At 43.0% G+C, this 12,689-nt stretch overlaps 1 protein-coding gene across 1 annotated transcript in view; it reads right to left on the bottom strand.

Moving 5' to 3' along the window:
• Nucleotides 1-12,689, bottom strand: part of CACNA1D (calcium voltage-gated channel subunit alpha1 D) — a 5,051,180-nt gene that overhangs the window by 3,835,687 nt on the left and 1,202,804 nt on the right. The window contains exon 6 of the mRNA XM_044077483.1: nt 5,297-5,449. Coding sequence (XP_043933418.1) covers nt 5,297-5,449 — 153 coding nt within the window. The remainder of the gene's footprint in view (nt 1-5,296; nt 5,450-12,689) is intronic.

Raw genomic sequence — 12,689 nt, 5'->3', positions numbered from 1 at the left:
TGGCCTCTGCCCCAGGGAAGAGGCTAGAGGAATCTCTGGTCTAGTTGAAAGACCAGAGGTTTGGTTTGACATGGTTGGTAATGACTGACAGTCCCCAATGGACAAGGCCTTCTCTATGGCCTGGAAGGCAGACCCCCCCCCATAGAGTAATAGGAGCCTGGAACCGAAATAGACTCCTTCAGAACTGTGGTCCCACCCCGCACCAAGGAAGCTGCCTCCGAGGCCAAGCTTATATATGCAGAAGCAACAGGGGGCATGGATGGCTCCAAAAAAGCTGAAGTCGAAACCAACCCCCCTGGAACTGGCAATAAGGCTGTGACCCAAGGAGGTCTCCGGATCCAGCAAACACAAAGAACTCAGGGTAGTTATCGGTGCCAGAGAAAGAGCTCTGACCAGCAAAGAAACAGTTGAGGCCAGGATGGTCGACACCAAGGACTCCGATGTCTCAGCTGGAGTTAGAGAAGGAAGAGAGACGGGGGTGGAAGTAGGTAAAGTTCCAGTGCCAAAAGTGCTAGAACCGTCGCTAAATATAATTCCCTTGCCATAAGAAGCTCATCCACCATCCTTGGTGAAATGGTTAGAGGAAACAGAAGGAGATCTAGGTGGATGTCTCTGCAGAAATGGAATTGGAGGGAGGTCTGAAAAGTGGTCCACCAAGGAAGAATATCTGGTCCGTGGAAGTTGTTTGAAGGAAAACTCCTTCGGTTCCTGGGTTTTCGGTGTCGAGGTGGAGGAATCCAAAATTATAATCGGCACCAAAGAAGTTGGTGCAGAAACTGGCAACGACTGCACCGAGGGTTGAGCTGTCTCACCTATCAGTTCCGAGAAGACTTTTGGAACCATAGGATTCTTTGCTACTTTAGGTGGTGGTTCCAAAGAAACAGTCAGAACTGACTGACTTCTTTTTTTAGGCTTCTCCCGTTTACTGGAAGAAGAGGAAAAAGTAGAAGGAGAACTAGCTTCTGTCCTAGATTCAGATAAAGACTCTTCAGATTCTGATTTAAGAAGACATTTCAAAAAGAGCTTGTTTATGCGGTTGACTAATGCCCTATGGCTGAAGCTACGGCAAATGGCCCAGTCTTCCAGCAAATGAACAGCTTCAAGACAATATATGCAAAGAGTATGTCTGTCAGAATTCAGCATTTTACTGTCACATTTAAGGCACCTCTTGAAACCAGAGGTGTCTTTAACCTGCTTGTCTGCCATGTGAAATCACACACACACACACACACACACACACACACACACACACACACACACACACACACACACACACACACACACACACACACACACACACACACTGATGCATAGAGAATGTTTCAAGGGGAAAAAGAGTCTACTTTTTTTTGTTAGGAGGAACACAGAGAAGGAAAAATCAACAATGGTACTAAAGAAATACTAATTAAGGTAATAAGGAAATGTATCAACGATGGTACATAAAGACTACCAAAAGGTAAACATAATAGTCACATGCACACACTAACTAGAAAACAGATGAGTGTGTAGATAAAGAAAGGGAAAGAAATTAACAGCTACTGGTAAGGAAAGACAAAAAAACTTAACAGTTTAGAAATTTGCTATCGCCCGAGAACTAAGGAGAGAATGCGTATGGCACTATACAGCATTAAATGAGATTTGAGGTAATTTGGTAAGGAGCCTTATGGGTAGAGCTAAGCTCGAGAGTTTTTGCAAGGAGCGAGCTGGAATAATGTCTGAGTCAGTTCCAAGGTTCGGAACCAAACTCACTGTCAAGGATTATGTGAAGACTGACAACATCAGATCCGAGCTCTCCTCTGAGTCTAAATCAGAAAAAAGAAGAGAAAATCCTGTATCTGTCCCTTCATCTTCCTGTCCAGATTTATAATCCTGAATCTCTTCAGGGAAAACTGGTATCCCTCTTTCTTTCACCAGAAACCACCTTATAAGAAGGGATAACAGCTTGAATTAAAAACTGAGCCAGACCCAGTAAACTACTCCTGTCTAAAGAAATTTGAGGAGAAGTAGATACATGTTTAGCTTTCTTTTCTTTTTCACAGGAAAAATGGGGCCAACAGTATTAATGACAGCAGCAGCTTCCCCAGGAAAGGAAAAAACATTCTGACTGAACAGCGAAGCCTTCCTTGTTCTACCTCCCAAGACTGACAACAGTGGCTTTTCCTTGTCCACCGAGTCGACCCAAACAACGGCAGGAGACGTGGCTATGGCCACAGCAAAAATCACCCACTTGAAGCTGAGGCAAATTGCTGGCCTGCTGTGGTGGCAAAGGCTGTTTGCTTTGCTTTTTTTATTGTGGCTGGAAAAAGGACCAACTGTGAGATGGATAACTTCTTCCATGACCATGATCAAGCTGAAAATGGTGCCTCTTACCCAGGGAAAACAAGCAGCAAAAGCCAGTAAAAATTTAAGGTCTTTAAAAGTAATTTTGCACCTCAAAATACAGTAAAAGCATTTTAAAAAACTGTCAGCATAAAAAAAGTAAAGCAAACACAATTTCTCCACAGGAAAATAAATGGTTTTCGACTACTTTAAACAACTTTTAAACTAAAGTGCATTCAATTTAAAAGTACAGACACATCTCGTGTCAGCTCGGTAAAACCCAAAAGTACATTAAAAATAATTTCATGTAAAGAAGAATGTCATAAGAAGGGATGAGGTACTGACTCTAGCCATGAACCAGCAGATGATCGTGCACACGGTATGTCACCCACCGGATGGAGGAGAGGGGAAGCCCCTAAATCAGGATAAGGACAACACATCCCAACAATATTTTTTTAAAGGTTTGGCCACATTGATGAAAGGGGATTTTTTTTAAACAAACAGCCTGTTTGCACCAGCTCTACTGATGTACTGGAATAAAGCCTTGACTGAAATGGGTCTGACTAGTCACTCACATATCAGATGCAACTGGCCTAGGGGATATTCATGCCTTGGCACGTCTGTCCTCGAAGGACTAGAACAAAGCCATCCAATGCAATGATACCCCAGAAGAGGGGCAGTAACACAAAAAATGGCTCTTGAGGCAAGTGCTCGGACAGTATGTCTGTAGTAACCTTCACTGCAAGTGTACAGGTGTGTACCCACACACACACACACAAGTTAGAGTGGCCCCACTAGTGAGTGACTTGGGCTATACATCCTTTGCCCAAGTCAGTGTTAAGGTCTACAATATACAACCTGTGTCAACAACTGTATAAACCATGCTTACAGCTGAGTGGATGACAGCTCCTCTAGACATTCTAGCCTCTGTATCACGGACACCTAGTACAAAGGAATGAATGGATAGCCTCAAGCTGAACTCGTGGAAGCTTGATGGGTGGCAGACACAGGGGGCAAAAAGCTCACAGTAAGAAAGGCCTGTCTACATACTGGTAATATCATCAAACTGCCTGATGACCATTTCTAATATATTTATCCGCTAAAATAGGTAATGTTTTCCAAACTTCACAGTATAAAAAGAATTACTAAGAAACTATACACTACAGTCAAACTAGACAGAAAAGAGGCAAAAGCAAACTGAAAAAAAATGGAGTTGGAGTTCTTCTCTGATAAAACTCTAAGGCATAAGAAAATAATTAAAGTCAGAACTTGTTTAATTATATAGGACTGATAAGTGCTTCTTTGCAAGGGTGAACATGGAGTTTTGAACTGGTTAGGTAACCTGCTCACAGTTATAAGCATGCAATTAAAAATGGCAGAGTCAAATGCAGAACAGCAATATGAAATTCACTGACAACTCACAGCTTTGATATTTTACCTTTTATATTATTTAAATTTGTTAACCAGGTAAATTCAGTCATCTAATGACCCTTTTAAGTCATGACTTGGGACATTAGGCTGAGGCAGCTACAATAAAGAATGCATAAAGCAATAAAATCCCACTGATATGCATAATATAGTTACACTGACTTCTGTGAGCCTTTACACAAGAAAACTTAAATGGAGATTCATAGAAACATAACATTTGTTGAGTTAACTAAAATACATTACTTACAAAGTCCATAAAACACTAAAATGTATTCTGTTATTAGCAGCGCATATGATTGATTGCTAAACACAATACTTATACAGTTATATAGTTAGCACAATAACATTTCAAGTATTTGCAATAAAGACTCACTGTCAATTACATGAAACATGGTTCCTTCAATCATACCTGGTACTTAATGGAGTTGTCACTGCCACATAGTATCATCAATCCTTCACTTGATCTACTGTAGCTGTGAAGAGGAAGACCACTCCTGGCCTCTGGACTCCTACATCACCTGATCCACATAAGCTCACTTACACTCACTCCTCACACATCACATTAAATTACTTTACACTTCTATATAAAAATGAAAAAAAAAAATTACACACACTTTCCAAAAACAAGCACTAGACCTCACACACTCGCACTTTGGTATTTATCACTGTAACAGGAATGTACACACATGCCCCCTACCCAATACCCATCCCTCACATGCACATAAAGACAATGTACACTTCTACTCACATCACCATCACACAATGGCAGTTCTTTACAAACATTCACTTTCACTAAAATCACACATTCAATAGTCACACTTTTGAGCAATACAGCTTTGGATGTGCACTAATTACACACACAATTAACTACATTTTGCATTTTCTTTTTAACAGCATCAGTCTGAGAATTACTTAATTAGATTTTGCAACAGTTACGCAAGCTACACTACCGAACTTTCAGTCAGGGGCTAACACATTAGTACATGCGGTGTTACTGTTGAAAAGTTCAAACAGTGATGTCTTAGTGAATACATTCCATGCTTATTATGACTTATTCTGAACATGCTGAGAAATCAAAGCTGATAGCATATCATACTGTCCTGAAGAAGATACCAGCATTAAAAGGCACAAAGCAAATCATTATGCAGAGATCCACCAGTTTTGAGCTAATGAAAAGGAAATCAAGGCAGGACCAATACGTTGCTTAACAGACCACAAAATATCTGCTTTAAAGAAAAGCCTTTACAGAATGGGCGAATACCAAGCAAAAAATAAATATTCACTTCATAAAATGTAAATAAAAAAACAGCCAGAAACAATGAACTGGCATGATGGCTTTCCATATACTACAGAGAATAATCGACCTATTACTTCTTTAAAACAGGATTTTGAAGTTTTACATTACTCAAGCTAAAATTAGCAGAGAAGGCCACAAAAGTGGACTGGTTTCACAAGTGCCATCTATACTGTATGTAACGTTGAGGTTTAGTACCGAAATGTCAGTGCACAACAGGTGTCAAAGTTAACAAACTAGGAAGATTCAACTTACCTGTGCCAATATAAAAACACGTTTTGTGCATTTTGCCAATAAATAGCTCCAGTCCAATAATGGCATAAATTATTATTACAAATAACACCAACAGGGCAATGTGAAGAAGAGGTACCATGGCTTTGATGATGGAATTTAGGACAACCTGCAAACCTAAAACACAAGAATAGTAGTTTTAAAATGTTTTAACATAAAACTGGAGCATTCACTATACATTAACAATACATTTTAAGAAAGTTCACAATGACTTTTGTTTGAGCTTCAGCTCGTCTGGAATGCATTCACATTTCCCGTGAACTCCCTGTTGAAATGTTAAGACTTGTAATAGTGAGACCAAAAATTATTTTAATAAAGACCAAAAAAAGTAAAGTCATGTAAGTAAACTTGTCATAACAGTAGATGATACAATGATCACTGCTGCAGTAGTCTTAAGTTATCAGCTTCAGGGCACCTTGCACATGCCTAAACTATTAGGCAGCTCAAGCTGAGCTGACTAAAGACAGGTTTGGGTGCCAGGCCCTTAAGAGCTTTCATGTCAACAGAGAGAGGGAGGCTGAGCCCTGAATGGATAACGCTAGAATCAAAAAACAAATCCACACCCTGGCAAAAACAGCAAACTAAGAAAGAGGGGGTGGGGGTGGATGCAAAGAGTGGCTAAAGGAAGAACAGTTAACAGGCTAAGTGGCATAATTATGATTGAGGGAAATCTGGATGATCCACCAAAGTATCTCCTTCCTGATGAAGGGCAAAAGAGGGATCGGGAAGTCTAGTAGGTGGCAGTGCTGAAGCCAAACTGACTTCAGATGACACAATATTCCTCATGTGGAGTCTGGTTTAGAGAAGCACAGGAATGGTTGATGTCATGAATCCCAGGGCTCTCAAAACCTCTTTTGCTGGCGTCATCAGCAAAGGGATAATGTTCTGAAACAACTGTGTCAAGAAAGTACAGTTGTGTACACTTACCATAAATGTAGATATTCGAGTGTATTCACTGTTGCAGTCCTGACTGTCAGGATTTCCTGCTGTGAAAGCCCTCGGCCGTCCCGACTATCAGAGAAAATTCTTTCCAGCTTCAAGGCTGGCAGATGTCCTGACCGACATCCGTATGCGTGGGTATAAAGGCAGTCAGCCTGCATCATGACATCAGTATTTTCTTGGCTAGGAAGAGCCCTATGAAGACCAGAGGTATTCAATGAATAACCTCACACAGCAAGGGAGCCCAGGAAGGATCCATTGGTAGAGCTGTAGAAGGACAGAAAGAAGCCTACACAGTAGGCTAAAGGGGGAAGGAGGGAGGGAAAGAAGACTGCAACAGTGAATACTGTGCTATGTTCTTCGTGTTTCAAAGCTGAAAAGGAGGAAGGAAGGAGCCTAAGAAGAAGAGTGAATTCCCTGCAAGACTGCAGTAACAAAGCCTGCTCTAGACTTGCAGAAGGCTGCCAACTGGTAATGTTTGGTGAAGGTATGCACTGATGACCAGGTGGCAACTTCTAAAATGTCTTTGGTGGCGAGGGACACCCTTAATGAAGGCAGCAGAGGTTGCTGTTGCCCTGGTAGAATGTGACCTGATCCATATTGGAGGTACATTGCCATGAGAGCTGTAACAAAAAGAGATAAAATAGGAAATACATTTGGAAATAGTTTGCTTACGGGCTGACTTGTCTTCTGAGCTAGGGGCAAAGGTAAAAAAAGTACAGTTGTGTACACTTACCATAAATGAAGATGTTCGAGTGCATTCACTGTTGCAGTCATCACATTTGGGTTATCTTTTTGCAGTAGCCCTCAGTCGGCCTGATTATCAAAGTCTTGGGTCCTGCATCGGTTGCTGTCTCATCTTCCATGACGTCAGGGAGTCAGGGGTATAAAGCATGCAGCCGATGCCATTAAATCAGTTTTTCTTGCCGCAGATGTCAGGTGCCCCCATGATGGGAAGCAATTATATACAAGGTTACACCGCCAACAAAAAAGCAAATACACCAAAAGGCTTTAAGCATAGTAAACAAGAATAGAGGTATAGTCAATAGAAGTCAGGGGGCTGGAGGGAGGGTAACCAGAACTGCAATAGTGAATACACTCGAACATCTACATTTATGGTAAGTGTACACAACTGTACTATGTTCTTCATGTTTCACTGTTGCAGTCATCACATTTGGGTAGATTCCCAAATCTAAGGATGGAAGGAGGTAATTAGATAGCATTAGGACCAGGTATAAGGCCCTACAAGACTGCAGTGGCAAAGCCAGCTCTGGATTTAGAAAAAAATAGGCAAGTGGTAATGCTTGGTGAAGATATGTACAGAACTCCAGGTAGCAGCTTCTAGGATGTCCCTGGTAGGGACACCTCTGCGAAAGGCTGTAGAGGTAGATGCAGCCCTGGTTGAATGTAGTCCATGGTGCTTATAGCAGAAATGAATGAAATGGCCTATCCACGAAGAAATGGTTTGCTTTGAAATGGCCTTCCCCTCTGCCCCTGCAGCAAATGCAACCAGTAGCTGTTCGGATTTCCTGAGAGGCTTAGTCCTGTCCAAGTAAAATCTAAGTTGTTTGTGCACGTCCAAAGAGTGCAGTATTCGTTCCCCTTTGTTCTGTGGATTAGAGAAGAAGGTTGGCAAATGAATGGGCTGATTAAGGTCCACACTGGATACCACCTTGGTCATGAAGGAGGGATTGGTCCTGAGGGACACTCTGTCCACATAAAAGATGATGAAAGGCTCCACTGCCATAAGGGCCTGTAAATCAGACACCCTTCTTGCTGAAGTGATGGCTAAAAGGAAGGCTGTTTTCCAAAAAAGGAATTTCAGCTCTGCATTTGCAGCTGGCTTAAAAGGAGGTAGAGTGAGTTTTTCCAATACAAAGTTAAGGTCCCAGGCTGGAGTTGGGGCTCTCCTGGGTGGTCTTAAGTTTTTTGCTCCTCTGAGGAATTGCTTGAGCAGTGGATGAGAGAAGAGGGGTGTTGTAATGAGCTGAAATGGCTGAGGCATGAATTTTGATAGAGGAAAAGGAAGGGCCCTTGTGGAGCATCTCAGTTAAATATTGAAGAATCTGAGGAAAATTGGGCACTGCTGTGCGCATCCCCTGAGTTTGGTACCAGGAACAGAATCTTTTCCATTTTTCAGCATAAGATTTTCTAGTACTAGGCCTCCTTGCCTCCAGAATGACATTCAACACTTGCTTACTGAGGGATGGTAACAGAGAGATCAGGTAGTTAGCCAGGCTGCCAGGTTCAGGGTTTGAAGCTGAGGGTGCAGAATCTGGCCCTCCTGCTGGGACAGCAGGGTAAAGGTCTGAGGCAGGTGCCATAGTGCCAGCAGTGACACAGTGCGCAAGAGGGGGTACCAGTGTTGGCATGGCCAGTCTAGTGCAATAAGTATCATCCTTGGTTTGTCCTGTTTGATCTTTAGTAGTACCTTGGAGAGTTGAGGCAGAGGAGGAAAGGCATAAACTGAAAGACAGGGCATCCACTTTCCAAGCTTGTTTGTGGGGAGTCCTTGGGCAGAATTTGTCCAATTGGTAGTTCTGGGGGGAAGCAAACAGGTTTATCTCTGGGCTCCCCCATTTGTTTCTCAACATGTTGAATATCTTTGTTTCCAGTTTCCACTTGTGTGGGTCCATGAGATTTCTGCTTAGTTCGTCTGCCAGTGTATTTAGCTTTCCTGACAGGAATTGAACCTGTAGGTGCACTTTGTAGCCCAAGGCTGTGTTCCACAGAGCCATGGCTAGTCTGCAGAGAGGGTATGAGTGGGTTCCCCCCTGCTTGTTTATGTAACACATAACAGTGGTGTTGTCCGCCTTTAGCATTAATTGTCCTGGAAGAATGTGGTCCTTGAAGGCTGTCAGAGCATTCTGTACAGCTAACATTTCTTTTTGTTTGATATGCAGGTGCATTTGACTTGGGTTCCATTTGCCATGAATGCACTTCCCTGCCAAGTGAGCCCCCCATGCATAGTCTGATGCGTCTGTTGTTAGGGTCTGAGCGGCAGGGGGTAGAGTGAATGGAAGTCCCTTGTTTTGGTGGCAGGCCTCTGCCCACCAAAGGAACTCTATCTGTAGGCAGGGTATGATAGGAATCATTGCTTCTAGATCCTGAGAATGTTGACACCATAGGCTTTTTAGATACCATTGTAGTTTCCTCATATGCAGTCTTGCATATGGAATTAGGAGAATGCAGGAGGCTATGAACCCCCAAGGCTTGCAGTATTTGCCTTGCAGATAGCAGGGTCTTGGTGGCCAGTAGTTTAAAGTAAGCTGTCAAATGAACTTGTTTCTTTGGCATGAGGAAAGCCATCTGGGAAGTTGTGTTCAAGCTTGCTCCCAGGAATACATTTTGTTGGCAGGTTACAATATGTGATTTCTTTTCGTTTATGGTGTACCACAGAGAAGTTAGCAATTTTTGTACAAACACCAGATGATTCAATAGTATGTCCTGGCTTTCTGCCTGAATTAGACAATCGTCCAGGTATGGGTATATTTGAATATTTCTTTGCCTGCAAAATGCAATGACTGGAGCTAGACACTTTGTGAATACCCTGGGCGCAGTAGATAAGCCAAAGGGCAGTGCAGAGAACTGATAGTGCATGAAGCCTGCTTTGAAGAGTACGTATCTTCTGCAAGATTCCCTGATTGGGATGTGTAAGTAGGCTTCATTTAAATCCAGTGCTGCCAACCAGGCATCCTTGCCTAGCATAGGAAGCAATTGGTGAAGAGTTAGCATCTTGAATTTTGGGATCACCAAAAATATGTTTAGTATAGAGAGGTCCAGGATAGGACGCCAGGAGTTGTCTTTTCTGGGCACCAGGAAACGTCTTGAGTAGAAACCTTGTCCCCTTTCCTCTTCTGAGACAGTTTGAATAGCCCTGATACTTAAGAGGGAGAGAACTTGCTTTTGAGCCTCTGCATACTGATTTGGGGTTAGATCTGGCCAACCGTTTGGGGTTGGTAAGGTGTGAAAGTGGAATCTGTATCCTTGGGAAACTATATTTAAAACCCATTTGTCCTGGGTAAAGAGTTCCCAATTTTTTGCCTGCAGTGCAATCTTTCCCCCTAAAGGAGCAGTCAGTGGAGCAGGGCTTGGAAGTTTTAAAGTGAAGTCATTGAGACAGTTTACCATAGTGGGGAGTCTTACTACTCTCTGTTTTGGGAGTGGGAGCCCCCCCACTGCTTAGTCCTGTGCGTACCTTGGGACTGAAGCCTGGGTGTTCTGCTGGTTCTGGGTTTGGACTGAGAAGGCCTGGAAGAGGCAGGAAAGGACCAATTCTTAGAGGGCCAATGCTTACTAAATCTGGGAGGCTGTACTTGCAGGAAATCTTTAACAGTTTGCATAGATTTAGCTTTTTCCTCCATTTTTTTAAGTACTTCTTCTGCTCTGTTGCCAAACAGGCGGTCCTGGTTTAAGGGAGCATCCAGCAACTTAGCTTTAACATGATCTGGCAAAGATTGCTCCTTAAGCCAAGCATGCCTTCTAAGTACAGACCCAGTGACAGCAGCCCTGCAAGATACTCTAGTGAATCAAAACCACATTGCAAAGTACGTTTACCAACTTGTTCAGCAGAAAGCATTAAATCTTGTAAATCTTTATTTTCAGCACAGTCAGGAATCAACATAATTTTCTGTTTAAGCAATCCAATAATATGCTGCTGATACTTTAACATATGAAACTGGCAGTTTAAGGCCCTAATGGCCAAGGTTGCAGAAGTGTATACCTTCTTACCCCATCTATCCAGCACCCTGGAATCTCTATAAGAGGGGGTAGGATTTTTGGCAGTAGTAGCCTTAATGCCCTTGGGTCCCTGTGAAATGGTCTCAGGGTCCGCAGTAAGATTTTTAAAAAGGAACTTGTGAGAGTCAGGAACCCTGTATTATCTATCTGGTTTCCTGGGAGCAGGAGATAAAAAGTCAGCGGCCAAGCTAGCACAGGGGGGATAGCTACAGGCCTGTGTTGGGGCAGGAGTAAGAAATCCCTAAGCCTCTTTTTAGAGTCAGAGTAATCCTGGCTTTCCCAGTGAAAATGTTCCCTAAGAGTATGGAAAGTTTCACCAAAAGAGAAATCCTCTGGAGGGGAAGCAGAGGGAATAAAGTCCTCTGCATCAGAATCCTCATAGGTAGATAAGGGTAAATCCTGGTCATCAGAGGAAACAGAAATTTCAGAATCCTGATCAGAAGAATCATAAGCAAACTCAGTCCTAGGTCTCTTAGAGGGGGAAGGTTGGCTTCTCCTGATTAAAGTAATAAAGTCTTCAGCCATTCTTATCATTTGTTTTTTAGGCACAGAGGCCTGACCATGCGGTCTGGTCGTCGGTTTTCTAGGCATGCATCGAGTTTTAGGCCTTGAAGAAGATGGCGTCGGCTTAATATGCAAGTCAGTTGGCCTGAATACACCCTCAGAAGCCGGTGCCTGCACAACAGCTCCAGACCCATCCAAGGTAGAGACATCCGCAGGTTCCACATTTGAAGCATCTCACAACATACTGGACTCCGAATGGGTCTCAGTAGAGGCCTGCGAATCTGAAGTAGCGGGTATCAGGGGCTGCGAAAGCACCTCACTGAGTACCGGCGAACTGGTGACTAGAAGAAGACTGAGAAGTGTTGTCAGCACCTTTGGACCTTTGCAGTCTGTCTCTGTCTTTATCTTTGTGTTTTTTTCGGAATGTCGGTAGTCGGGTGGCTTACCGAAGCCATATCTGGGTAATTGAACTGAGTACCAAAAATTTAGAAGCATAAATATACCGACAATTAATAGTCCGTTGCTTAAATAAGGCACAAAACCGACAGCGAGGTATGTGGTGGTCAGGGCCTAGGCAAGGAATACAGTATGAATGAAAATCTTTATGAGGTATTTGCTTTCCACAATTAATACAATTACTGACTTTTACTGACATTGGTTTAGAGCAAGAAAAAGTTTCCCCAATGGGGTACTTAGCCGAGTTGAAGACTTCGGTTCTGAAACTCGAAAACAAAAATTTCAGGAGTCTGCCGGCCTGCACTTGCAAACTGCTTCTGTTTCGGGCACCGCACGGCAAGAAAGACTGATGTAATGGCGTCGGCTGCATGCTTTATACCCCTGACTACCTGACATCATAGAAGATGAGACAGCAACCGACACAGGACCCAAGACTTTAATAATCAGGCCAACTGAGGGGTACTGCAAGCAGATAACTGAAATGTGATGACTGCAACAGTGAACCACGAAGAACATCAGCTGTTCAGTCTTCTTCAAGGTTTTAGTTTTGTTCAGATAGAAGTCTAGCTGTCTGTGCACATCAGTGAATGCAGAATTCTCTCTCCTTTGTTTGGAGGGTTGGGAAAGAAGGAAGGAAGATGAATAGCCTGATTTAAAGAGGTTTCAGTGACCACCTTGGGCATAAAGGAGGGGTTGGTACTGAGAGAGACCCTATCCC

This window comes from Protopterus annectens, chromosome 7.part0 (assembly GCF_019279795.1).
Source record: "Protopterus annectens isolate FY-2018-M chromosome 7.part0, PAN1.0, whole genome shotgun sequence".
NCBI classification, from domain to species: domain Eukaryota; kingdom Metazoa; phylum Chordata; order Ceratodontiformes; family Protopteridae; genus Protopterus; species Protopterus annectens.
The sequence above is the reverse complement of the archived record's forward strand: the minus strand, read 5'-3'. Positions and strand labels throughout refer to the sequence as shown.